The following is a 26,796-nucleotide window of genomic DNA, read 5'->3' on the forward strand; positions in this document are numbered from 1 at the left end:
CAAGTCACATGGGCCTCTTTTCCTTCCTTTCGTTCTGCAGCCAACGCTCAGATTTCCCTTTCTTTTTTGGTTAAATTCTACTAGAAATCCATTAATTTTAGCACAAGTTTGTGTTGGAAGTGACATTTATTGGAGTTTGTGTTGTCTTTAGCTGCGGTGTTTAAAAAACAAAGTATAATGTCCCTGTGCGTTGTTTAACATTAACTGTCAGTTTGACGTTCTGTAATCATCTGTGGGATGTCACTGACATGCTGAGCATTATTTATGCATGTGATGCAGCACACCTGGGGAGGAGGGGTGTAATAATGTTCCACATGCAAAGAGAATTGATAAATTCTGCTCTGACTTAACACGGCACCTCAGGGGTTAAGTCCGATACAGCAGTTTACACTGCGGATGGATGTTCGCTAGTAGAGAGGAGTCCCATGCTGTAGACTGCAGATCCTACACAGATCGCTGCCAAGCCAGAGGGGATTTGCTTCGATCCCATAAGGAGAGAGTTGAAGTGAGGGATACATTTTGAAGGAAAAGATGTTGGGAGAGGACACGCACATTAGCGGGGCAGTGGAAGCATTAAGGTGTAGCTGCGGGCGGTGTTTGTTAACCCCTCACCTGTGGTCGTAATTCCAGTTGTTTCAGAGCCAAAAAAAAAAAGAAAGAAAAGGAAGGTGGGGGCGAGTTCCTCCTAGCAGTGATTGGTGCGGTTATGTACTGAGGCTGCTGATGTGCGTCTGCAGGAATCTCCTGCTGGATTTACTGAGGAGTAGCTGAAGGTTGGAGTCGCTTTTGTTTGTGTTCTCTGTAGCAACCAGGATGAACTCATGTAAGTACCTCTGATCTTCTATGCATCCAGGTTTATCTGAATGCATAGGCAACTAATCAAAAAGATGAAGGGAAGGAGGTGGAAGTCTGCGTTACTGTTTCCTTTTAAATAGTGTGTGTGTGTGTGTGTGTGTGTGTGTGTGTGTGTGCGTGTGTGTGTGGCCGTAATGGTTGGTAATTTATGTCAGAGTTAATAGGTTTCACCTGTTACCTTCTTATCACTCCAGCATTGCTGCATCTCTCACCCTATCTCTTCTCCATTAGAGAATCCACAGCACAGTGTCTAACCATGTTGTATGTGCACAGTGTCACTTATCTCTCAGGGGACCCCCTGACTGGTGCTAGACACGGGCCCTCATTAGCATTTGAATATGGTCTTCGAGGCAGGGGAGTTTTAGCAGTTGTCAGCACTCCCCAGCACATCGTTTTCAATTCCTGAAGTGATCAATCATCTTATTCTACTTGTTTGCTGCTTCACTGCCAGCAGCCACAGTGGATTGTGATCCTGTCGTTGTTTTCTGTCTTTGGCCTCAAAGTATCCGTGTTTTGTTCATTGCTGGCAGCCGAATGACTGTGGAGAGTATAACTGAATGGTATTATTATCTGATCTTTTTGTGCACAGATGTGGTAATAGTAATGGTCCACCATTATGTCCAAAACCCAACAGCCCCAACGAATACATGCACCAAAGTCTTCCACTAACTTAAGGCAAAACCTTGATATTATCACACTTTTTAAAATGAGTTGACACTAATCGTCTTAAGTTGGTTTTGTTGCAGCTAATCAGCAAAAAGCAATTCAAAACTGTCATTTAGTACCACTCTGTGTAACATAGTTATCCATAGAGTATCCCAGCATCAACATTAAGCACCCTCTATTGTAATACTTGTTTGAGTAGCCACATTTCCACTGCACTGGCACCGTGAAGGCTTTGTGAAAATGATCTACCTCTCTTTGTTTTCCTCAGGCCTCACAGACAAATCCAACAAACGGGAACTAGAGAGAAAGTAAATGTTTTCTCTACGCTGTATTGCATCATTCGTTACAGTCACTCTGTGGCATTTAATATAACGAGAGGTTATTAAATGTTCTCCAGTGTTTTTCCTTAAATCACTCTGTTGCAGCATCACAACGGCAGAATTAATGAGAGCTATTTTTAGCTACTCTTGTCCCAGAGCGGTCAACATGCCTCACCCCTAAACCATACTACAGCACAACATCTATTCTCTATACCCCAACTATATCGCCTCAGTCCCCTCTTTGGAAGAAATATGATTTAGTTTCCTGCCGAATAGAGAGTTGGGGAGCGAGCACTCTTTAATTGTAATGATACTCCAAAGTGAATACAAAATGAAACGCCATGTTCGCTTCCCTCTTCATGTGTCGTGTTAGGTATTGCGATGACTCATTGTATATTTAGGATTTCTGGAAGTGGAGAATTATAAAACAAATTACAATTTGTGATGTAGCAAAGCAGTTGGCTACGTCCTTTAGTTGCAGGTGGGGTTAAGGTTAATTGTTTTCTGTTTTGGCGGAAGCTACAGTACAGAATCTGGAGTGGGACGATGTGAGGAAATCTGATAATATTCCATTGCACTTGATTCAGATGGTGTTGCCATGTCACACAACTTCTTGTTATGTCATTGCTCCATGTAAACTCAGTTGCTTATAGATAACTTTTAATTATTGGCTACAAATGTCTGTCTCAAATATCAGTTTGGCCTTATACGTCACAGCCTCTGGTTGCAGCTGCTCCAATGTGAGTATTTGCTAGTTTTCTATATTTTCTATAACTGTAAACTGAATAGTTCGAGGGTTTTGGACAGAATAATACATTAGATGATGTCAACAAGGACTGTGGGGAGATGTGATCTGTATTTTTCACTCTTTTCTGATATTTTTTAGACCTAATGATGGAATTTAATAGTTAAAATGCAGTATAAATCAGCATCATGGAAGACTTAAACAGGAAATATTTACACTTGAGAAGCTTGAACCAGTGAGTTTGTGCCAATTTGGTCAACTTTACAGTAAATAATTAATCGATTTATCAAAATAATTTATGATTTAATTCTATTTATCGGCCCTAAACGGATTCATATGTGAACATGAGTAGTTTAAACGGCCGATGTTCGAGAACTTCTTTGACAGACATGCTTTAATAGTTTGCTCTGTCGAGGAATACAAGCACCCTGTATGGGTTTATTGAAGAATTGTGTCGTTTTACGATTTGTGTATTGACCCCACATGGTCCATTTTGATCCTCTCTCCACTCAGCCTTGTGATCCATCTGTGTTGTAGTCCATCTGTGTAGAAGTGCTGGCTCCCAAGTTGCCTGGTTGTAATCCCCCAAGCATGACCCAACCAACATGGTGTGTCTCTGCTGTGGAGTGGCTGCCAACCCTGGCTCTGGCTTGTGGCATGAAGCTTCTGTCGGCACCAGTTGTTAGTAGCCAAAAAAGGGCGTACACAACCGTGCCACAAAAACTCATCAGTCAATGGATGCTGACACAACTTTAGTACTTTATACACACAGGAGCAGAGTCGACTCGAACGTTTCCCTTCTCTTTCTGTTGTCTTTACTTGACTTTTGAGACGAGCGTATTTGGCTCTGAATAGGGCACTCAAATGTTGGTTTGGTTGTGAGACTGAACACAAAATGTCACGTGCAAAGTGTTTCTTTTTTTTTTTAATCTTTGTTAATTCCTACAAAGATTGGCACTTCTGAGGCGTTTGTTTTGGACAAACGTCAGGCCATTAGTGTAGTGTTTAGATGTAGCAACAAATAAAGAGTGCTCATCTAAAATGCAAAAAAAAAATAAAAAGCTTTTGTTTCTAAATTAATTCAGCTGTGTCTTTTTTTATACCTCCCACACACATTTGAGAGGAACCTTCAGACACGGCCTGAAAATGTCAGGCCACTTGAACAACACCAGACTGTTCCCCCTCTGTTACCAGAGCAACAAGCTCTGCAGGAGGAGAAAGCAAAATTACATCCCTTCAAAGTGTGTGTGTGTGTGTGTGTGTGTGTGTGTGTGTAAAGGGGGAGGGTGGGAGAGGGAGAGACACACACACACACACACACACACGCACACTGCAGGACCCTCTGCTAAATCAGTTTGTTCCTCTTCCTAAATTCTGTTTTTAGTTTTTACTTCATTTTAAGTTCCTCCTGTTTTGCTCCATTTGGGATTTTACGTTCCATTAATTTTAGGGTGATTTATTAGTATTATATTGGGCACAGTAAGCATTCTCTAATCATATTTTCCAGACACTAAAACATTTCTCACAACCTCGCTGCAGCACAGGGCGAAAACTTTATACGTGTGTGTGTGTGTGTGTGTGTGTGTGTGTGTGTGTGTGTGTGTGTGCATGTTTGTGTTATGCCGCATAAATGCTTATAAAGAATTTCTGAAGGTAGGAATGTCAACTGGAAACGAGTACCTCCCGTAACTTTGCAGTTTAGTGGCAAACCAGCTATAAATTTAGACGAAATGTTCGGGTTCTTTGCATCAGCGTTTCCACAGTGCTGATCTAGAAGACACGGGCATAAATCCTCCTCGCCAAAGAGCAAACTTTCCAGGCATGAGTTCTGCTTCTGTTTTCAGCTTGTTAATATTCAGATGTCTTTTTTTCCTCCCCGCTTTCTTTCCTGTATTCAATGTAAAAGTCCAGGGGAGTTCTCTGTTCAAACTTTTGTTCCCCCTCCTTGTGTGAGTCCAGCCATAAGCTGCTTTAGGAGTTTGTGACAGTTGCTGCCAAGCTCCGAACGTCTGGGGCCACTTGTGGCGATTTATTCAGCCGCCTGTATTCCCAGACACTAGCTTACGTTTGGCACTTGGCCGACAGGTCGCGACGGACATGAGGACGACGTGTTGAAGGAAGCCAGGGTGGTAAAACAATAAACGGGACGGAAGCAGTCGACTAAATTACCTCCTTAGATCTTTTCTATCGCACCAAAAACACAAAAGTCTTTTTGAAAAGATGTTTTTTTTCCAATTGTCATTTTAAAATATATTATGCATATGGATCATCACTTTGGGGCACTTGATAGTCATACCAATAGCAGGTTGTCGTGCTGCTGGACTAAAGGCCCAGACACATCAAAACAGCATCAAAGAACTCGCTGCCGACAAAAGGTCGCACTTGAACACACCGCAAACACTACAGCCAACGGCAAACTAGTACGTGCGTTCTGCGCCTGCACGAGAGTAAATAACTCTCCATACCCAGCTGGTGGCGGTAGTCCACGTGTCATTCAAAAAGGGAAACCAGTAACAGGGACATAACAATACAATAAAAATAAAATAAGGTTGTAAACACATAAAACTGAGATGTAAAGAGGCTAGGTAATACGCTTAAGCTCCTTTTATGTGCATTCTTTTTTGGGAACAGTCAATAAGGACTGAAATAAATTACTACTCTTAAAATGATATCAGCCGAGAGACCAAGCACGGAAAGGTTCATCTCCCTTCGCTCATTTGTCATTACACTTTAAAGTGGCGCAACATGAGATCACTCTTCTCAATGAGTCCTATAAGTGTTCGAGGTGTCAAAGGAATTACCAGCAGAGCAGGAGGGAAATGTGTGATCGTCTCACCTATTAAGGTCACACTCCTAGGATCAATTTACTTGACAAATGGCGGTTATTGCATTAGTCGCTGTGATGTGAGGTGTCATTTTACCCCAAAGGGATGGACCTGCTAGTATTTTATATGCAGTCATTGAATGTCTAATGTGTCGTGAGATTGGAGGTGAAATGATATAGAAGAAGAGATAAGATAAGAAGTGAGCTGTGGGGGCGCAGAGGCGAGCGTTGACCTAACAGCTGAAGGAGTCGACCTTCATCTTATCCTCTCTGGTTGTTAATGTGACGGAGGGTGTGCTTTCATTTCAAAGACTTACTGTACGTGTGACCTCATTGTATCTGGCAGGGTTTTTACGATTGTATTGTTTTATAATTGTATTCAATGTAAACCTCGCGCCTCACACTGTGGATCTACTCTGAAGGAGAGTATGTTGGTCGTGTGTGGTCTGTATGGTAACGTGTTAGTGTACTGCAGATAAAACCAAGCCCAACACAGTGCTATCTGTATCACTGTAAATAGGTAACAGTGTTAAACTTGAAACAAACTCAATAAGCGGCTGGGTGCAGCCCTGTGTGTGTGTGTGTGTGTGTGTGTGTGTGTGTGTATAGTGGATGTGACAGTTCGCATCCTTATTAGATTTCGCATGTGAAGAGCCCAGAAACACTGAGACTGCTTCCCTCTTTTAATAGAAACTCTTAACTTGGTAGAGGGAATGAAGTGGAAATAGGCTTCAGTCGAATTAGATTAGTCTTTCAAAATGTGTATTGTTTCGACTGTTTATCATTTTTACTTAATGTTTTCAGTGTGTGCTTTGCTTCTCTGGGTTTGACTGTGCAAGCTTTAGTGTTATTCTTTAGCCCAATTTCTGTAGGTGGCTATTAATTGAGCTAAATTGAAGATAATGTTGAGTGTACTGCAGAAGCACTGACTGTACACATTGTACACATTAGGAAGACAATTGGCTAGATTGTGCTCGTAACGTCCACATTATTCACATGAAAAAGATGGTGCTGCACCGTCCTGCAGACGTGGGTAAAGGTTACATTCACAGTTCTGGAGGAACGCTGCTGTGATTTCAGCAGCAAAAGGGCTCGAACACTGAAAATGTTGCAATTCATGAATTTGAATAATAATATTTTTTGCATGGTCCGTGATTTATTGTTTTCTTGACAGAAAAAAAAAAGGTCTGCAGATTAATCAATAATAAAAATCATCGTTAGTTGCAGACCTATTTAAAATGCAGTGTTTTGTTCAACCAACTGTCCAAAACCCAAAGATATTCAGTTAATCATCGAAGAAGACCTGAAAATATTTACATTGAGAAGCTTGAACCTATTTTTGCTCAAAACATAATTACCGGTAATCAATTATCAAAACATTTTCCAATTCTGTCGATGGACTAACGTCTCTCGACAGAAAACGATACGTTTGGTCCGAGGATAAGCGTTGCATTGATCTTCGTCGGCTGTAGTGAAGATGAAGAATGACTTTGAGCCTTTTAAACACAGCCTATGCTTTGAACCTGGGTGTTTGGTGTTTACCCGAGGAAACTGGCAGGACACATGACTGAAGCTCTGTGTGTCCCTTTTGTTCTGAGACAAAAGGACTTCCTGTGTTAATCATATACTGTATCTCTGTCTTCCAGAGCGCAGCAATGGAGGAGACTGTCATTTGGGAACAGCACACAGTAACACTACACAGGGTAGGTACCTGGTTATTCTCCCTTTTGATGCTCTTTACACTACGTTCAAACTTATCATGGTCCCAGTATCTCTCTACCCTGCTTGTTCTTGCCGTCTTTGCCTCCATTTTCAGGATCACATTATGTAAGTGTGCTCACTGTGTACACAGTTGCAGGTGGAACAGACGAGACGTCGCAGAGCTTTTCTCTGCATGATTCTGTCCTTCGTTTTTTGTCTATGAAGCCTAAATAACCCAGAAAGAAAACTGCATTCTGTGCATGTTTTTGCAGATATTATACAGAAAAATGTAACTTGATACCGCTATTAGTCTGTGTGATTGCTGGCAGTGAAAAAAACAAATGGTGTATGTTTTGTATGTATATTTCTTTTTACAGTGTAACAAAATAATTCAGTGGCAAGTTGACCGCCTGTCTGTCTGTATCCAGACATATTTTATATTATGTTCAGTGCTTTGGTCCACGCTGACGGCTAAATCAACATCCTAATCTATGTTTCTCTGTGTGCAGGCACCAGGGTTTGGCTTCGGGATAGCCATATCAGGAGGTCGGGATAACCCTCATTTTCAGAGTGGCGAGACCTCCATTGTCATTTCGGATGTGCTGAAGGGAGGCCCAGCAGAAGGCTTGCTGCAGTAAGATCTAGTTCTATTATTGGAAGCGCGGTCAGATCGCTAGTTATTAGTATTAAATGACCCTCCCTGCTACAGAAAGACTCCGGCATGACGTGTATCTCTGTGTCTCCTCTCTAGGGAAAATGACAGAGTCGTTATGGTCAATGCTGTCTCCATGGACAATGTGGAGCACGCGTACGCAGTCCAGCAGCTTCGTAAAAGTGGGAAAATTGCCAAAATTGTGAGTGCCAACATCCCGTTATGAAGTACTTGAGAAAACGACAGTCATTTAGACATTTCTTATCTATTTCACTGTTGTGTAGTGGAAGAAAGTACACGATGAAGGGATTGATTGATTCACCTTACTGTCGCTGATCTCATATCTTATTTCCTTTGGCCAGACAATCAGACGGAAGAGGAAGGTGCATGTCCCCATGGGCCGCCTCGGGGAGAGGGAAACGATGTCGGAGCATGACGAGGAGGAGGACAGCTATGATGAAGAGATATACGAGACGCGGAGCGGACGCAGCGGCGCTTACAGCGGTGTGGGCGGGGCCATGGGCAGGCGCAGCGGCCGGAGCAGTGGGCGAAGGGACAGGGAACGTGAACGCAGCGGCTCGCGGGAGAGGAGTATCTCCCCACGCTCAGACCGCCGCTCACACAACCTGCCCCCACGCCCTGCAAAGGTCACACTTGTTAAATCCCGCAAAAACGAAGGTGAGGCTCACAAAGTCGGGGACGTAAAAGGAGGGAACAAAGAAGGTTTTCTGAGGTAATCCAGGAAATGACCTGTCATTTTATTTACCCAACTTTTAAAGATGTTAAGAAGAGAATAAGACTTCCTAATCAGCATTGGTCAACTGCCATAGTAAACAAAACTTGCCAGCCACAGCAAAATCCAAGTTTACTCAAGTAAATCTAAGTAAAAGAGCAATTAATCTTCTTTAATCAGTACTGTTAATCCCAGCGGGAGCAGCGGCTTGACTGCAGAGTGCAGTCAGTGCGGTGTGGTCACGTGAGCTCTGTGCTAACATGGTCTTTGTTGCTGTCGTTCACTTTGTAAGCAGAATATGGCCTGCGCCTGGCCAGCCACATCTTTGTCAAGGACATTTCCCCTGAGAGCCTGGCAGCCAGGGACGGCAACATCCAGGAAGGAGATGTTGTACTGAAGGTGAGGAAGACGAGAAGCCTGGGGAACATTTGATACGTATACATCATAAAATATTAAACATAAACGCAACAATTGAAAATCACATTTTCCCTATTTTCTTTTTTTTCTAGTCTGTATTTTCACAATCTAATGTTGCATAACAGCACTTACAGCTTGGTCTGCTTGATGTGGCTCAGTTCATTCACAGTTTAGAGAACGTATGAAGTGGCTTTATGTGTACAACAGTGCTTTTTGAACTGTAGCTGTTCTGAAATGTGATTTTAAAAGACGTCTTTATTTGATTTCTCTTGTGTTATTTCTTTGTCAGGTCATGGCTAATAGCTTCTTTCTCTGATTCTCCCAGATCAACGGCACAGTGACAGAGAACCTCTCCTTGATAGATGCCAAAAAGCTGATAGAAAGGTCAAAGGGCAAGCTAAAAATGGTTGTTCAGAGGGACGACCGGGCGACCCTGCTGAACATCCCCGACCTCGATGACAGCATTGCTTCAGCCAACGCCTCCGACCGAGACGGTGAGACCGGGTTTGAGTGTTGCGTTCTGCTGAAATGGGGTGCACACTTGTGCGTGTGTATTTCAGACTGCATGTGTTGAACAGCGGCTCTTGTTTGATCAGACATTTCAGATATCCATTCTCTGGCATCCGACCATTCCAATCGGTCGCATGACAGACATCGTAGCAGCCGCTCCCGCTCTCCAGACCGAAGATCTGAACCCTCAGACCACTCCAGACACTCGCCGCCACAAATCAGCAACGGCAGGTAAAGACCACCCATCCATAAATGTATATTTGAGACTTTTTTTTTTTTTTAGCTGTAATGAAAGAAATGCAACAGTGTCCAAATATAATCTGTCGTTTCATATAGTTTCAGTTTTGCTTCTTTGTTTCTGCTACTTTCTCTCTCCGGTTGACATGTAACAGTATTCCAGTAGCAACAATATTTAAGATGATTGATGTCTCAGTCGAGGCCACATTATGTAACTGCAAACTGTTGAGAAACACCACAGCAGTGATTATTTACTACTCAAGATGTATATCAACAAAACTAGATTATACCGGCCGATGTTGTGATTGTTTTTGTGTATGTTTATATGTGTGTATACACTCATTAATTCCAGCCATATATTAATATTGTAAAAAGCTGTTCATGTAACTGATCTTGTCTCAGTGCATGCGCTTCTATCAGTCAACGTTTATTAAGACGGGCTCGTTGTGTTTATGGTCGTGAAGGACTTTCGATTTTATGTTTGGGTTAATACCATCAGCCCATTCAGCACTTCTGTGACTGTAACCTTGTTGAAAAGTGCCTCATTAATTCTTCCTTTAAGCTCAGTAGAGCAGCCGGAGTTCTTCCCCTTTCACACGGCTTATTGACCCGTGGAAAATAAAAGTCAACGGTTAAGCTGCAAAAGAAACAACCTTGGTCAAAATGGTCAAAACTCTGCTCTACTCTGCAGTTTAGTGCTCAACATATTTGGAATTGAACGTCCTCTGCCATTTGGAGCGAAGCGTTTTTTAATGCATCAGCTTCAAGAATTGCTCATTTATATGATGTGGCAACTGGAAAGGTCTTTAAGATGATGCCATGTGCCAACACACAAACTGCATTAGCAAAAAGCAACAATGCCAACACTCACTTAATGAGATTTGTCTGCCCTTTTTATTCCCTCAACAACAGCTGGAGAAAACCGTAAGTTTGTCACCGTTACGCACTGTGAGTAGTTACTAATGGTAGTAAATCCTGAATAGATTTAATGTAGATTAATAAGTAGGTCTAGTTTTAGGTATTAGGAGTTCACAAACAAATTCCTCATTTCTCTATTGCAACACGACTGCAACAGCCAATTATTACTTCATAGAATATTACAGAAGTGATACTTTGCAACATCAATTATTCAGTGAGGCGTCTCGTTTTGACTTGAGATGATAGAGTCCTGTGAAAGTGTCACAGGATCCTCGCGTCTCTTGAATGTTTTGGTGGGCAAAACCACAACATGGACAACATGGCTGCAACAATGAAAGGACAAAAGGCCATCAGCAACTATCAGTGTCATCTGTCATCCCTTTTCCATGTGGCTGAGCTTTTGTAAGATCTGTCTTTATATCTGCGGATGTCTGGCTTGATTTTTGCTCCGTTTCGGTTGAACAGATTGTATTTTTGGGCAATATTCACAATTATTTATGTGTTTAGTTAAGATGCCAAAACCAACAATGTGTTGTAGTAATTTATTTATGACGTATCTAGACTACCGGAGCAAGTGTTTTAAAGAACGGGAAGGATTTTCTGGGACAGGATGTCATTATTTATGTGAACCTGGATCTGTGACCTGTGACCTTTCCTTTCAGTTCAGGAAGTTGGCAGTTATAAGTAGGGCCTCCTCCTGGATGGGTTGAAAAAGAAGTTTGTTCCTCTGCAGCCAGTTCAAACAGGATGGTTACTTTGTCACTCAGCCTGTGAATAAAGCAGTATTGTGCCTGTAAAGTTGTGCCAGTGAGCAGGAGGTAAGAGACATAAAGCCTGCTTTGCTTTCCTCTGTTCCCGTCTGATTTCTCATTTGAAACGCATCGGGAATCTCAGCATTTATCAAAACACAGGGAAATTCTGTCATCATTTCCTGACTTCGTAATTGGCCAGGGTCACTGTGTGTATCCGTTTACGCCGCCTAACTGTTTTTTAAACTGGCATCGAAGTCAAACCTTTGCTGGTTTACAGCCAGAGCCAAACAGGTGAACTTCACCTGGAGGACAGAATCCACTCTGACACCTCAGATAAGCTGCTCTAAAAATAGAGCACAAAAAAGTGGAAAGATAAAGTAGTGACCTTCAAGACGAAGCCTCAGACTCAAGCCGTTCTTTTCACAGCCAGTGCGTGTCCACTGCAGTCAGGAGGAAATGTAATTCCGTCCAGGGTTTGTGTTGAGTGGTGTACGGCCTTGCTGTTGTTGCGTGTAGTCAAGATGTTGCCTTAAAGCTCCCCTGTTGCCTCCAAGCTCTACATCTCCAGAATACAGTATTTATAATCTCACATCTTCCTTTTCTAAAGATAAATTGTACAAAAACGTCTATTTTTGTCTGCAGTCACAGAAGTCGTGATGACGAACGGATCTCGAAGCCGTCTTCGACACCAGTGAAGCTACCAGAGGAGGTTCCTCTGCCCAAACCGAAGGAGTCTGCTATTGCTAGAGAGGAGAAACAGCTCCCTCCACTCCCAGGTCCGTTTATGTAATGATGTTGGTAACGACAACTATGTCGACAACCTTTGTTTCTATGACTAAGACGAGGTGATGACGAGACAGCACCAACGGCATTAAACACTAACTGTGACTGTATTAATCAATATTGTTGACTAAAATGTAGTTAAAAAAATACAAACTTTACCATCATTTATTTATTTCCTATGAAACAAAAGAGGAGATACAAATTTTAAGAACTTTTTTTTTTAATGCAGATTGCTTCAAATCTGATGATTTAAAAAAGGCTAAAATGTTTTCAACTATACTTAAATAGTTACGGTTTTCTCTGACTTAAGGCCCTGTCACACATCACCGTATGACAGAAACGTATGCCGGAGCATACGAACATTTGTCAGAGTCCAAATACGTCCAACTTTTCATCGGATCAGAAAAGTGAACGTATACAGATACGCATGTCTAACCTATTGATAGCATCACTTACTAATACAAGATGTATCAGACGAATACCCAACAAATGCATAAGATGTACAAAAATATGGCGTATACAAAATATCGGCAATGTGCTGGTGTACGTAGATATAAGGTAAGGTATAAGTAGTATTCGTTAAGAGCTCACTGTTACGCTGGGGTGCGTTGGTGAACGCTGATGTTTTGAGTATGTTCAAAATTACCGGACGTACCCGACGTGTGCTTCATAAGATATGCAGACGTTACGTTAGACATACGTGAATACGGAATACGTACGTGAATATAACTTCAGAACATTAAATGATTTCATGATCGTAAAATTAAATCTTGTTCGTCATTTTTGCCCTTTTTTAAAAGCATGACTACAGAAAAAAAAAAAAGTTAGATCCAATCGCCTGCTGAGCCTGGCTGAGTTTGCCTGGAGCCAAGTGAAAATAAACCATATGAGTTGATCGAGTCTGACGTTCCTCTCCAGCCTGCAGCACTCTGCTGCCTTTCTGTTTGACCTCCCTGCTCAGGACAATCCGTGCCTGCAGTGTGTTTGTGTGCAAGCGTCTGTGCGATAACACTTTGCCCTGTGTGTGGTTTTGAACAGTTCATTAATGTACTTGTTCTCAGTTTAACATGTGTCTGCAGAATTGTTAAGTTGTGACTGTTTGAGGTAGTATCACTTTAATTTTTACAGTTTTACTTGTTCCTCACCCGTTTGCATTAATAACCTGAGTATGTGTTGTTTTTTTTTTTAATTCAGAGCCCAAGCCGGTGTACGCTCAGCCTGGACAGCCAGATGTTGACCTGCCAGTCAGTCCCGCTGATGCCCCTGTGCCAAGCGCTACCCATGACGATGGCATCCTACGGTAACATTAACAGTACAATATGTTACACCATCAAATATTAAAGTCTCTTTAAAATCAACAACAAATAAACGACTTTGTGACCTTTTGTGAGCGCCTCACTCCCTCAGTCTCAAAAACAAAAAAGGTAATTGTGAGGGAGGAATTTAACTGCAGTTCACACAACAACAACACATCTAGGAGCAGCACTTTACAGTTTCCAAAATGCTCCCTCAGTTATCTAAATAAAGCATTTTGCCTGCCACAGGCAAAGATTTCAATGCTGTTAAGGAAAGTTTATTTCTGCACACACTGGTTTGCTGGCAAGTTGAATAAGCAGCTTTGAATATGGCTGGATGCACAACTATCAGTGTTTTTGCGCGAGACAAATGATTTGCTGTGGTTATTTTTGTCTTCACCATCACTATTGAATTGTATTCAAATACCCTGTAGGACTGTATCTTTCTCTTTCTACAGAACAATTTAACATCTTTGGCTTTTGTAAGCAACAAAAGACAAACCTGAGTAGCATCCAAGAGTCGCTCAACTATTCATAAATGGAAGTTTGCATTGAAAAGAGGGAAATGCCAACAAATGGTGTCATGACAAAGAAAATCAGCCTAACTATTGTCTTTCTTCCCCATCATCAGGCCAAGCATGAAGCTGGTGAAGTTCAAGAAGGGGGAGAGTGTGGGGCTGCGGCTGGCTGGGGGGAATGACGTTGGCATCTTCGTAGCTGGTGTGCTTGAGGATAGCCCAGCCGCTAAGGAGGGCCTAGAGGAGGGCGACCAAATTCTCAGGGTGAGATACCTTCTTTTTTTTTAACCCTGCAAGTGTATAACCTGACAGGTGACATCAAGCGGTTGCTTTTGAATTTAAAGTGTTGTAAGAATGAGTTTGTAAAAAGTTACAGATCCAAAACTTTTTTCTCCTCCTTGTTTTAACAATGGGTTCATGATCGTGTCTGTAAACAGACATGTTTTATGGGGTATGCATCCTCAAGCTTTTCCCTTTTTTATTCATGGTTTTACACACTAGCTGCTCCAAAATGCCCGTACCTCCAGGCTGGTCTCTTAGCAATGGCCCAGAGGGAGCGCACACAAAAAAACTGTTTCCTCTCTCTGAGTTTGTCCCATTTCCTTAAAGCCATATATCTTGCTGTTTGTACCTCCTGCTCCTTTCCCCAAGTATAAAGAGGAATAGCTTGAGTTCTTGCAGTGCAGTAAAACTTGCAGTTACCCAGGCAATACTGGGAACAGGGAGAGCTATGTAAACCTTTATCTAAATAGAGAGTCCCACCTCTTGTCACTCACGCTTTGAACAATGAAGCCTACTTCTGACTGAAACTTAAAAGTACTAGACAACAGTGAAGGTTATGATTGTGAAAAGCATTAAGCAGTAACATCTGTTTTCCCAAATTCCAGGTAAATAATGTAGATTTTGCAAACATAATCCGAGAGGAGGCGGTGCTGTTCCTCCTTGACCTTCCTAAGGGTGAAGAGGTCACCATTCTAGCCCAGAAGAAGAAAGATGGTAAGTGAAGTGAGTAAGGAGATGAGACGAGAGATGAACTTCTCTGCGGTCACACTGGGCAGATGTTTTTGACTCGCTTTCTCCTGTTCAGTGTATCGGCGGATCGTGGAGTCAGACGTTGGTGACTCCTTCTACATCCGGACACACTTTGAGTATGAGAAGGAATCTCCGTATGGGTTAAGTTTTAACAAGGGCGAGGTGTTCCGTGTGGTGGACACCCTCTACAACGGGAAGCTGGGCTCCTGGCTGGCTATTCGCATCGGCAAGAACCACCAGGAGGTGGAGAGGGGGATCATCCCCAACAAAAACAGGTGACAGACATGTTGTGAATTTAGGAAATGATTACATCTGATGCAATATTCTGCTTCAATCCATATGTGTTGGCATTTAGCCTTCAAAGACATCGTTTTGACTGCACATGAAGGAGTTACGCAACCGTATTGAGGTCCAACAGCACATTTTATTAGCATATATTAAAACCACAAAAACTAAAAATCTTTAACAAAATAATTTTTCTTCTTCATTTCCTTAGGGTGATGACGTCATAAAATATGACGACAGACTTTCAAAGCTTTATTCGAAAACACATTAAAAGCTTCAAACGTAAAACAAGATGACATTCGGTACAGCCCAACAGCAGACAGTCATTCCCCCTATTTATATCAAATGTGTTATGATTATCATGGCCATGTAGAGTCCTTCAGGTATTTGCATTGTTGAGGTTAGCCGTGCCAAACGTATGACATCCATTAGCTTGTGTTACATTAAGAACTATCTCTGTCTTTCTGCCATTTGTCAACAGAGCGGAGCAGCTGTCCAGCGTGCAATACACTCTCCCTAAAACAGCAGGTGGCGACAGGGCGGACTTCTGGAGGTTTCGTGGTCTTCGCAGCTCAAAGAGGAACCTGAGGAAGAGCAGGGAGGACCTCTCTTCCCAGCCAGTCCAAACAAAGTTCCCTGCTTATGAAAGAGTTGTACTGAGAGAGGGTGAGGAATTTATCCATCACTGATGACCTCTATGTCAATGTGAGACTAAAGCTGCATTCTGAGTCTGTTAATGTTTGTATTTGTTTCGTGCAGCTGGTTTCCTAAGACCTGTGGTGATATTTGGGCCCATTGCTGATGTTGCGCGAGAAAAACTCGCCAGAGAAGAGACGGATCTTTTCGAGCTTGCCAGTATGTTTGCATGCATTATACTGCACATGCATACTAGATACCATCAACCGACGGTACACCTTTTTAGTGCTCAAAAATGTTTTGTTCATAAATCCCTCTCACCTTGTTTCCAGAGAGTGAACCGAGAGATGCAGGAACAGACCAGCGTAGTTCAGGAATCATTCGTCTTCACACCATCAAGCAGATCATTGACAGAGTGAGTATGCCTCCTTGTATCATATGAAATGCATTAAAGCCTTTTGAGTTCTTTTTAGGTCACATTTATATTTTTCATTCCTCTTGAAGGACAAACATGCCGTCCTGGACATCACCCCGAACGCTGTGGACAGGCTGAACTATGCTCAGTGGTACCCGATTGTAGTCTTCCTAAATCCGGATACTAAGCAGGGTGTGAAGAACATGAGGACCAGACTGTGTCCAGAGTCCAGGAAGAGCGCCAGGAAGCTCTATGAGAGAGCCCTCAAACTGAGGAAGAATAATCACCACCTGTTCACCAGTGAGTGTGCAGAGAGAGTTAAAACACAATACTGTCTCTTTTACAATTGTATTCTTAAAAACAATTCTCTTTTAGCCACCATCAACATGAACAATATGAATGACGGCTGGTACGGAGCGCTGAAAGAAACAATCCAGCAACAGCAGAACCAGTTGGTGTGGGTGTCAGAGGGCAAGGTGAGAGACGCTTTTGTCATTTCAATTTGCTCAACAATATTTTTTGATTCCTTTCAGTCTGATTTAGCGACACATGAGCTGATAATCTGTCTGCTCTGCTCAGGCGGATGGCACTACAGAGGATGACTTGGACATCCACGATGACCGTCTGTCCTACCTGTCGGCCCCGGGCAGTGAATACTCCATGTATAGCACGGACAGCCGCCACACTTCTGACTACGAGGACACAGACACGGAGGGCGGGGCTTACACGGACCAGGAACTGGACGAGACTTTGAACGACGAGGTGGGACTGCCCACGGAGCCCGCCATCACCCGCTCTTCCGAGCCCGTGCGAGAAGACCCACCTGTAATTCAGGATACGCCTGGTTACCCTGGATACCAGCACCCTGTGCAGCCCGACCCAGCCAGTCGCATAGACCCTGCTGGGTTCAAGATGGCCGCTCCGCAGCAGGTAAAGTTCATATCTAGCTTCGCAGGCTGCGCCCGTCAGAGGTGGATGTATGGATACAAGTACTGCAGAGCTGAGTAATCGCTCCTTTGTGTTCAGTGTTGTGTCCTGACCTTTGTTAAGATTAAATGCCCTTTGCTAAGTTATAAACATGTTTTAGAAGCTACGGGTATGTTATCTATTCTAACCACATTCTCTGGCTGGTAAAACTGATTCAGTGTAAGGAAGAAGATCAGTGTTGGGGGGAGCTGTACTTTGTGTGCAGGCTGTGTTATAAATGTCTCTTAACAATACTTCACAGCAAGATGAGGCTGCTCTGCCCATGCCCTCGTTGCCTCAGACGGTGGTAGCGCCCCCTGCTGTTGAGCAGCCTGTACAGCTTGAGGGTATGCACCTCGAGGAGCCGTCTGCTGCAGCCGCAGCTCCTCAGGCTGACTCACTTAGCAGCCCTGCCCCTGAGCTTATTCAGCCCCTACCACCACCACATGAACCCCACCCGTCTGGACCGCCTGGTCCAGAACCAAAGGTACCCGCTGTTTCACCAGCCACTCGGACCGGGCCTGGGCCCCAGCCTGCTGTTTTAACTGCCTGTCTTCTCGCACATGCTTTCCACTCGCTCTCTGCATGACATGCCCGCACTGTGTGACTCACTGAGCCCACTGTGTGCCTCTGGCTCCCAGAGAAAATGTGCGACAGACTAGTCCACATGCACCACAGTGGGCTGGGAGACCAGAAGGACTGGTACATCTGAGTCTTTGACCAGGGTGAAGACATCCACACCAAGCCCTAACTGTTGCCTTTTACTTCCTTTGCATGGCTCCTAATGTTTTTGGGTTCCTTTCAGCTTTAACTCTCTTCTGTAGATGAACGATAGTAGCACTTACAGTGGCATTGAAATGGTAGATGTGTCGTCTGTTGTAGTTTGACATTGCATTAGATGCAAACTGAATGTTGGTTGCATGATGAAAGCTAACCTGCAGACAGTACTCCTGGTAATGATTTCCCTCAAGCAATTCTCCATATGGAAAACAAACGTACATCAGTACACTGCATTGTGTCTTCGGTTTAGTAGGTTTTGTCCTGAGTAGATGCCAACAAATCAACCCTCTTCTATAGGAAGTACTGTAACTATATTTGCTGTCTACAGGCTACACATCATATGTTTGAAATGAGGCCTTTCAGAAATGTGCAAATTGCTTCTTGGTTCTAAAAACCATGTTAATGTGTAAAACCGAGTTGTGTCCATATGAATTATTATCATTCTTGAGAGGCATCTTGTCAAACAGGCATTCAGAACTGTTTTTCAATAATGGACAAAGGTTTGCTTGTGTAATTGCGCTTTGAGTTGATGTTTTGTTTAATTAAACGGTGGAAGGATTTATTTTCTAATGAAGTTGTTCAGTTCTTCAAGTTTTCAGTTTAAATCCCAGTTTTGAATTTAATCTTTGAATTTATTCTTAATCTGGTGTTGGGAAAGTTTCTCTTCTGACTGCTCTGTCTTCCAACATGGTGGTAGTTAGAAGCTCAAAATGAAGATGATGTAATGGATGTATTCATTTAGCGTTGTTTCTTCACAGATGTACAAGAAGGATCTGTACAATATGGAGGACCCTGTACGAATCAACCATGGCCTGAAGCAGTCTTTGAGCTACAGTCACCAGCCGCCGTACCAGGACAAACAGCCATACCGTGAATACGACCACCCGCCTTACGGATACGATGGAGGAGGCTACACAGAACCAAAGCCTCACAACACTGACTCTCACCTGCACTACGACAACCGTGTGCCTCATTACAACTGAACAGTGGTCCCCCTATGACCAGCAGACCTCATCGTCCCAGCCAGCAGGGTACCAGCCGGGCCACCAGCAACCCATGGGCTACAGCCCCCGGTCCCCCTTCGACGACGGACCAGGAAGGGAATACAGCCCCCCTCAGCCCCGCTACGATGAGGCCCCACCAGTGGGCTACGATGGCAGACGACGCCACAGTAAACCTGGGCCCATTCGTTACTGATGAGCCCCCACCCCCGCCCCCAGCTGGCTATGATGCCCGCTCTCCTTATGATGCAGAACCTCACGGTTTCCCAATTAATTCACCTCGATCGCCAGACCCCCCAAAGCAGTATTACGGCGACTCTGGTCTGAGGCCCACCTACATTCCTGGGCCTCCAAGCCGGGGGTTTAAGCAAGGGATGCATGACCCTATGATGAACTCTGAACCTATAAATCCCCCTCATATACCGGAGACCCTGCCCTCCCCAGGCGAGCCAGCGATATCTCCAGGCTCCAAACCCCTCCCTCCTCCGCCGCGGGAAGACCTGGACGACGACCCGGCCATGAAACCGCAGTCGGTGCTGAACAGAGTAAAGATGTTTGAGAATAAACGGTCCGTCTCTATGGACCGGGCCAAAGAAGGAGGAGAATCAGCTCTCAGGGTAAGTTCCTCACAGAGCTGTCGCCTCAAACATATGATACGGTGTGACACAACAACAAACACGTTGGGACTTGTTAGGCTAAATGTCAGACGGGAGCATTTATTAGCTTTTAAAGAGTTTTAACTATTTGTACTTGGATATGCAAGTATTCCAAAGCAGCGTGAGATATCCAAGAAAGCTCCGCAGAGGCCAAATTATATTTTCCCAAACTGCAGATGCATCGGTCAAAAAACTGCAGAACTGCAAGACTTGAAACTGCAAGCTTGTTTTTGTGAAATAATCATCTGTGTTGTGACCGTCTGGCCTGTGAGATGTGAGGCACGGTGCTTTATCCATGTGCATGCAATCCATTCATGTGAACAAAAATCTGGATCAGATGCAAGAAGCACTAAAGAGACGCCCTCCCTTTTGCTTTTCAGCCTGCAGATGTTCCTAAACCTGTGAGTGCACCTGGCCCGGTCCTTAAAGCCAATTCCCTCAGCAACCTGGAGCAGGAGAAAAGCACCTATAGGTACGTAGTCCTCATAACACCCCAGGCTGCAGAGGAGGTGGGTGAAGGGCAACGCTGAGATCCTAGCTAAGGCTTGTTGTTTGAGCTCCACCTAGTGGAGACACAAGTCACTGTGCAGCAAGTCAGACTCTGGTGTGGTGTGCAAAGACGGAAGAAATAAGAAACGCAAGGCCAGTGCTGCGATCGATTATCCTTTTTTGGTTAGGAAGGTTCCTAACTGAGTGAAATGACCCGGAAGTGTCTAAGTGACCGCCATGATAAGAGCTGGTGCTTAATGTTGATTCTCTTAGCACCTCGGTTGTCTTTTCCTAAGTCCTCGTGAATTCTCCTTGTTTTCCATCGAGGTTATGGAAAATACATGGGACGTACTTTCTTTTGACTAATCGTACACGAGTGTCTACGAAGACTACCAGCATGTTAGCAGGATCATTAGGAACCTCCCTGCTGGGAGAAGCTCAGCACCAGTCTCGTTGCCGTCCTGAGCTCCTCGCCCTTTAAATGAGCGCACTGTTCCGAACATCAAAACTGAATTGAAAATCAGGATTTATGAGATGTCTCCCATCATAACGTTATCCAGCGGGCTTCAGGCCAATCCCAGTGTCTGTCCCCGCTGTTTAAATCTCTGCAGCTGTTTCACTTGTTTCTTGTTGCTTCCTCTGCAGGGCCCCTGAGCCACAGAAGCCCCACACTAAACCCCCGGATGACTTAATGCGTTCCAACCACTATGACCCAGATGAGGATGAGGAGTACTACAGGAAGCAGTTGTCCTACTTTGATCGCCGTAGCTTCGACAGCAAGGCCATGGGCCAACCCAGTCCTGGCATCAACCGCTTCCACGATCTTCCCAAACCAGCTCAACTTTCCTACCCGTATAACAGGTAGACACCTCACGGCAGCACTCGTGTACAAAGCTCCTCAAGTTGTATTTGTCATAGTAGGATAACACGGGGTCAACGGTACAATGCAATGTGTTTGAGAGAGACAGCATGTCAGCTCAGCTGTCAAAAATGTAATAAAATATTATATACCATATACAATTTCTGAAGTCAAACATGCTGCAGAATCTTAATTGCTTTTGTTAACCGTGGTGTTTGTGTGTGCCTACTGCAGAGTTGAGTCTGCAGAGAAGGTGAGTCCAGTGGAGAAAAGATATGAACCCCTGCCCCAAGTCAGCCCATCATCACAGTACGGCCTCCCCGCCATCCCACCCAACACACTGCCCAAGCTCAGCCCCAACGACGGTAAGCTCTTCATCAAACTTCATCATATACTTATCTGGTCTGCTCTGTTAAACTGAATATCACTGGGATTTGGACAACATTTGTTTTGTCATCTTGTTTGCCATTGTGATGGACATTTTAGTACTAAGTCGTGACATTTTATAGACCAAATTATTTATCAATTGATTGAGAGAATAATTGTTGGATTCATCATACAGTATATCATTTTGTAATTGTTACAACACAGTTTTATTGTGCTTACTGTAAATGTATGGTATGATACATATGGTGTATCCTGCTCCTTCCAGTGAACTCCATACCTGAGCTGTTGACTTCACCCAATCCTAAACCCGAGCTGCCAGCTCTCAGGCCGCCCAGCAGGGACGAACCCGCACCAGGGGGCTACCTTCCCCCAAGGGGCCTCCCCGACAAACCCCCGGTCAACGGCACTGATATGGCCCCCCCAAAGACGCTGGGCGCTCCCGCTCCTACTAGCTATAACCGCTACGTCCCCAAGCCGTACACCAGCTCAGCCCGGCCCTTTGAGCGCAAGTTTGAGAGCCCCAAGTTCAACCACAACCTGCTGCCCAACGACACACAGGTGAAGACGGACCTCCTCAGTAAGCCCAGTGTGGTGAGCAACAACGGTGGGAAGCCTCAGCTGTCACCACAGCCTCTGGATCACGACAGTGGCCTGGACACCTTCACACGCACTATGGACAACAGGCCCAAATACCAGCACAATAACATCAACGCCATCCCCAAGGCCGTCCCTGTAAGGTGAGAAGCTGAGCTGCTGAAAGACAGAAAGAGACGCGTTCGCTCACAGGGGGTTTGTTCTCGTGTCCTCTGCTGTGCATTATTCTCTGCCTACACTGTTATGACTGATGATGCTGACTTCTGTGCTTCCGTCCCTCAGCCCCAGCACGCTGGACGATGACGACGAAGATGAAGGACACACCGTGGTCGCCACCGCCCGGGGGATCTTTAACTGTAACGGAGGGGTCCTGAGCTCCATCGAGACGGGCGTCAGCATCATCATCCCCCAGGGTGCCATCCCCGAGAGCGTGGAGCAGGAGATTTACTTCAAGGTGTGCCGGGACAACAGCATCCTGCCCCCCCTCGACAAGGAGAAAGGTTGGTCTTCTTCATATCCGGAATATGTCAAGGAACAAACAGTCACTACATCTTAGAGGAACATCTCCCTTGAAGTTATAAAAATACCCACGATAAACAAGGAAGTGTTCTCCTCATGGTCTCAAGATTTTATACACTTCCTCTTCTTGATGCTGAAGTACAACGGAACAAAAACACAGAACTCTTCATATCTTTATGAGTATTACCATAAAAGCCCTGAAGAGATGGGACAGCACACATGGCTGGTTTACAGGCAAAGCGCTGGTTACGCAGTTAGATAATTGCTCTTAAATAAAATAACATCCATGCCAGCAGGTATATTTTAGGGGATTTAAAAAAAATTAACATTAAGCGCCAGGGGAGTGTCGTAATTTAATTAACCTGGCAGGTCAGTTAACGGTTAATTCTATTTCATCATGAAAGCCTGGCAACAGACTCCATGTTGCCTCCTGATTGGGTCATAAATAATCCTGTGTGCTGATTAAATCCTGCATGTTTAATTTGTGGAATTTTTAAATCTTGTTGTTTATCCGTGCAGGAGAAACGCTGCTAAGTCCGCTGGTGATGTGTGGCCCGCATGGACTCAAGTTCCTGAAGCCGGTGGAGCTGCGCTTACCTCACTGTGCGTCAATGACCCCTGATGGTTGGTCTTTTGCTCTAAAATCCTCCGACTCCTCGTCGGGTACGCTGTCCTCTGTCCTTCTGGGGTCTTTGGGCTGGCTTTTGTGATTAGAGACGAGAGTTTCTTAGAGCCTGACTCATTTTAATCACCTGTTTTCCATATTCCCCTCACTTCTTCTTCTTCATGCATGTGCTGTTTGGAGATTTGAGTTGCTTTTCCTATTTTAATGATTAATGTGAACTGAGGCGCCTTGTTTATTAAAGTCTTGGGCTTCCACAGTTATAATGAAAAGAAACTTAAATGCCACTAAAGGTGAAGAAATCAGCCGATTTTAATAGATTTGAAGAAGATGTAGCAACTATTTTGAGAACATTTAGCCTGAATGTTTTCGGGCTAAAAGGCCAAACATTACATAAGTTTCAGATTGTGCAGTTGTTGCTTCTTTTCTTTGTAAACTGAATGTCTGTGTGTTTTTGACTGTTGATTGGACAAAACAAGCCGTTTTAAGTAACAATTTTTCACTATTTACTGACTTTTTATAGACCAAACAATTAATTGAGACAATAATCAGCAGATTAATCGGTAATTAAAAATAATCATTAGTTGCAGCCATATTTTTAATCACTATTTTTTAACATGGCAATCAATTATTTTGAAGACTAACATACTGATATAGGAGACATGCAGTTTATTTGAGTTAACAATTCTCTTTATGAACAGATTTTTAACAGCTTGACAAAATGCCATTTTGTAGTCAGGGTACAAAACACACGCTTAAGTAATGCTTGACTTATGACGATCGTGTCACTGTTGGTTTATGTGAACCATCAATTAATGAACTACTCAGCTACTCACCAAATCAGCTGGAATTCAGTTACATAAAAAAGGGCATTTCAGAGACATGCGTTTGATCAGCCTCTGAAAGCAGAACAGTAACTAATCTGTATTTATTAACACTTAATTTAAGTGGATCATAAGTCAACTGTAATGGTTACCTTATGTAACTTAATGATAAACACATTATGTCTTAATTACACTTAATTACACACTTACAAATCCAAAACCTAGTGCCTACATGACCCACAATGCAACTTGAGCAACGTAAGCTAGTAGCAGCTAAAGTAGCCTTGAGCCTTTAGCCTCATGAACAAATATGTAGATTTTTGAATCCGACCCCCAAAAACATATTTCTATAAGAACCGGTACTGTTGTGCTTTCAGAAAACCATTTTCTATGTAACTAGAATCCGCTAATTCGGTGGCATATAAAAGAATGTATGAAGTAACTGAGCTAACATTCATTACATTTAAATGGTCCACTAATCATTAACTAATCACATAAACTCATAGTGAGCAACAAGAATTAATTTCCTGCATTAATGCATGCATTCATCAGTCGAACGCTATTTATGAAGAAATCCTCCACTGTTTTAAAGAGGAAGGGAGGTGCTCCAGCAGCTGACATCATGTCTCTTATTTCCTGCAGGTGATCCCAAAACCTGGCAGAACAAATCTCTCCCTGGAGACCCAAACTACCTGGTGGGTGCAAACTGTGTGTCAGTGCTCATTGACCACTTCTGAAGAGGGAAACAGCTGGCCTGTTACTGAATGTGATAAACGGGGGACGTCAGTTGCTCCTGCCGTGCTCCCTCCACCGTGGCGGGGTGCACGATGCTCGATGAAGTACGAACCTGATACTCTCACGTTGTTTACTGTGCCCAAAAATTAAGAAAAAAGAAAAAAACTACACACACAAGGAGAGTCGGAGGAGTCCAGCATCCCAACGCTGTACTCTTGTTCTTTTCTTTCTTTCTTTTCCCCCGGTGCTTTCAAGGCTTGCAAAAAATAAAGATTAAAACAAGTTATTTAAAACAAAGGAACTGAAGTTGGAATGCATGACCAGTGCCACAGACTGAATAATCTCGTTTTGACATTTTTAGCTAATTTTGTAAAAGGTCTGAGCGGTGCAAGAAAAAGGAGAATTTTGGAAACTCATTTAATATTGCAATGGGATTTTTTGCATACTGTAAAAAAAAAAAAACACACAAAAAAACACTCACAAACAGCAAAGTTGGTATATGCAAAACTTTTGTTTGTGAGTTCTGTGGTCATGCGTTTCACTAATGAAGGATCTCTGAGGACTGAAGTGCTGAGCCTGGCTCATGAAGGAAGGCATGGTAAAGATAAAAAAATAATAAAGAAGAATGAAGGTTAAGTATTAGTATCAGACGCCCGTTTGTTCTGAGCGGGCGCTCTCTGTTTAAAACTGATGTTTTGTAGCAATGTTTTACCGTAGATAAATATACTGACTTGATTTTACAAACTCCTGCTGTCTAGAGATCTATGCATGTGCTATGACTCAGGTCCAGAAGCCTGCTACTACTAAGTTCAACACATGAAAATCCCATCGTACACTGCAAGCAGTGATGCCTTATCTGCATATTAACTTTTCAGTGAAACTTTAAAACATCGGATCCTTCAGTTATAGCGATCACTACGGAAGAAAAAGTTGTCTCTGCATTTTCTCATAAACAGTGAACTTGGATTTAGCACACAAGAATAATTGAGGCTGATGAAAAGGTATGCTTTCTTTTACTGCTATGCATATGAAGTCTGAGGAAATACAAAAAGCTAGAAGATGTTTAAATTGTGGCTGTACATATTGCTAGTATATGGCCTTGGTTCTCTGTAAATGAACTTTTGTACATCTTTGTTATTTTGTATAAAAGAGAAAACGTTTGTTTAAAAAAAAAAAGAGAAAGCGGTTACATTGGTTATGTTTGTATTCTGGTTATACCCCTGAGCCTTGGAACTGACATAAGCAGTAATAAGTCTGACTTTTCTACCAACATATACACACACACTACTTAAGGCATTTTTAAACAGTCAGAAAACTTTTTATTCTTATTTACAAAATAGAGAACTGCTTGGTTTAAATGATTTTAAAAGATGTACTTGAGGGGGTCTGCTGTGAAGAGTGGTCCCTTCCTTTATTTGTGATACTGGATGCTGTATTGTGTGCCCTGAAATGTATTTTTGTACTAATAGACAATTTATTATGGCACATCAGTACTATTTTCTTTTGATATAACACTGCTTCAACCCAACACTAGTTTATTTTCCCGTGTGGCTGATATTCTTTTTATTTATTTTGATTTTTCTTCGGTTCAACTTCTTTTGTTTTCCTTTGCAACACATTTCTAAGTATACCACTGTATTAATAAATAAATTCATTTTTAAAGTAACTGCTGCATGGATTAGTGTGTTGTGTGGATATAAACTACTAGATGTCATATCGACACACCCAGACTGCTCAAAGGATTCCTTTGTGGTATTTAAAGTTGGCAACTGTACCGTCATTATGCAACACTTGATTCAAGTTGTTACTCCCAATGTATTCCACATGCGCACTGAGTTGTCAGGTGGATTATTCTGCTTGCAATAATGTAGATCCAGAGCTGACAGTCTTCATTGAAAGAGTAACACAGTTAGTGGAATGCATCCTCGTCGTTAGCTAACCACAACGGCATTTTATGTTCCTTAAAAATGAATTTCATGGTTTTGTTTCTGGCTGCTTTAATCCAGAAATAAGTTACTTTTTCTAAAAAGATCCCCTCCTGACATGTTTTAAAACATGCATTCAGTTTGT

At 43.1% G+C, this 26,796-nt stretch overlaps 1 protein-coding gene across 1 annotated transcript in view; it reads left to right on the top strand.

The window, feature by feature from the left end:
• Window positions 1-26,392, top strand: part of tjp1b (tight junction protein 1b) — a 32,301-nt gene extending 5,909 nt beyond the window's left edge. The window contains 30 exon segments of the mRNA XM_029433183.1: window positions 7,057-7,113; window positions 7,621-7,745; window positions 7,863-7,965; window positions 8,126-8,441; window positions 8,789-8,895; window positions 9,239-9,407; window positions 9,510-9,654; window positions 10,573-10,584; window positions 11,973-12,106; window positions 13,308-13,413; window positions 14,040-14,190; window positions 14,814-14,922; window positions 15,014-15,233; window positions 15,725-15,909; window positions 16,003-16,098; window positions 16,212-16,294; window positions 16,384-16,594; window positions 16,670-16,770; window positions 16,874-17,224; window positions 17,523-17,747; window positions 18,799-19,020; window positions 19,022-19,234; window positions 19,236-19,658; window positions 20,078-20,169; window positions 20,832-21,047; window positions 21,280-21,410; window positions 21,698-22,169; window positions 22,309-22,526; window positions 23,065-23,208; window positions 24,634-26,392. Of these exon segments, the coding sequence (XP_029289043.1) occupies window positions 7,066-7,113; window positions 7,621-7,745; window positions 7,863-7,965; window positions 8,126-8,441; window positions 8,789-8,895; window positions 9,239-9,407; window positions 9,510-9,654; window positions 10,573-10,584; window positions 11,973-12,106; window positions 13,308-13,413; window positions 14,040-14,190; window positions 14,814-14,922; window positions 15,014-15,233; window positions 15,725-15,909; window positions 16,003-16,098; window positions 16,212-16,294; window positions 16,384-16,594; window positions 16,670-16,770; window positions 16,874-17,224; window positions 17,523-17,747; window positions 18,799-19,020; window positions 19,022-19,234; window positions 19,236-19,658; window positions 20,078-20,169; window positions 20,832-21,047; window positions 21,280-21,410; window positions 21,698-22,169; window positions 22,309-22,526; window positions 23,065-23,208; window positions 24,634-24,728 (5,223 nt within the window). The 5' untranslated portion in view covers window positions 7,057-7,065 and the 3' untranslated portion in view covers window positions 24,729-26,392.
• Window positions 26,393-26,796: the final 404 nt, after the last annotated feature.

This window comes from Cottoperca gobio, chromosome 6, assembly GCF_900634415.1.
Source record: "Cottoperca gobio chromosome 6, fCotGob3.1, whole genome shotgun sequence".
NCBI lineage: Eukaryota > Metazoa > Chordata > Actinopteri > Perciformes > Bovichtidae > Cottoperca > Cottoperca gobio.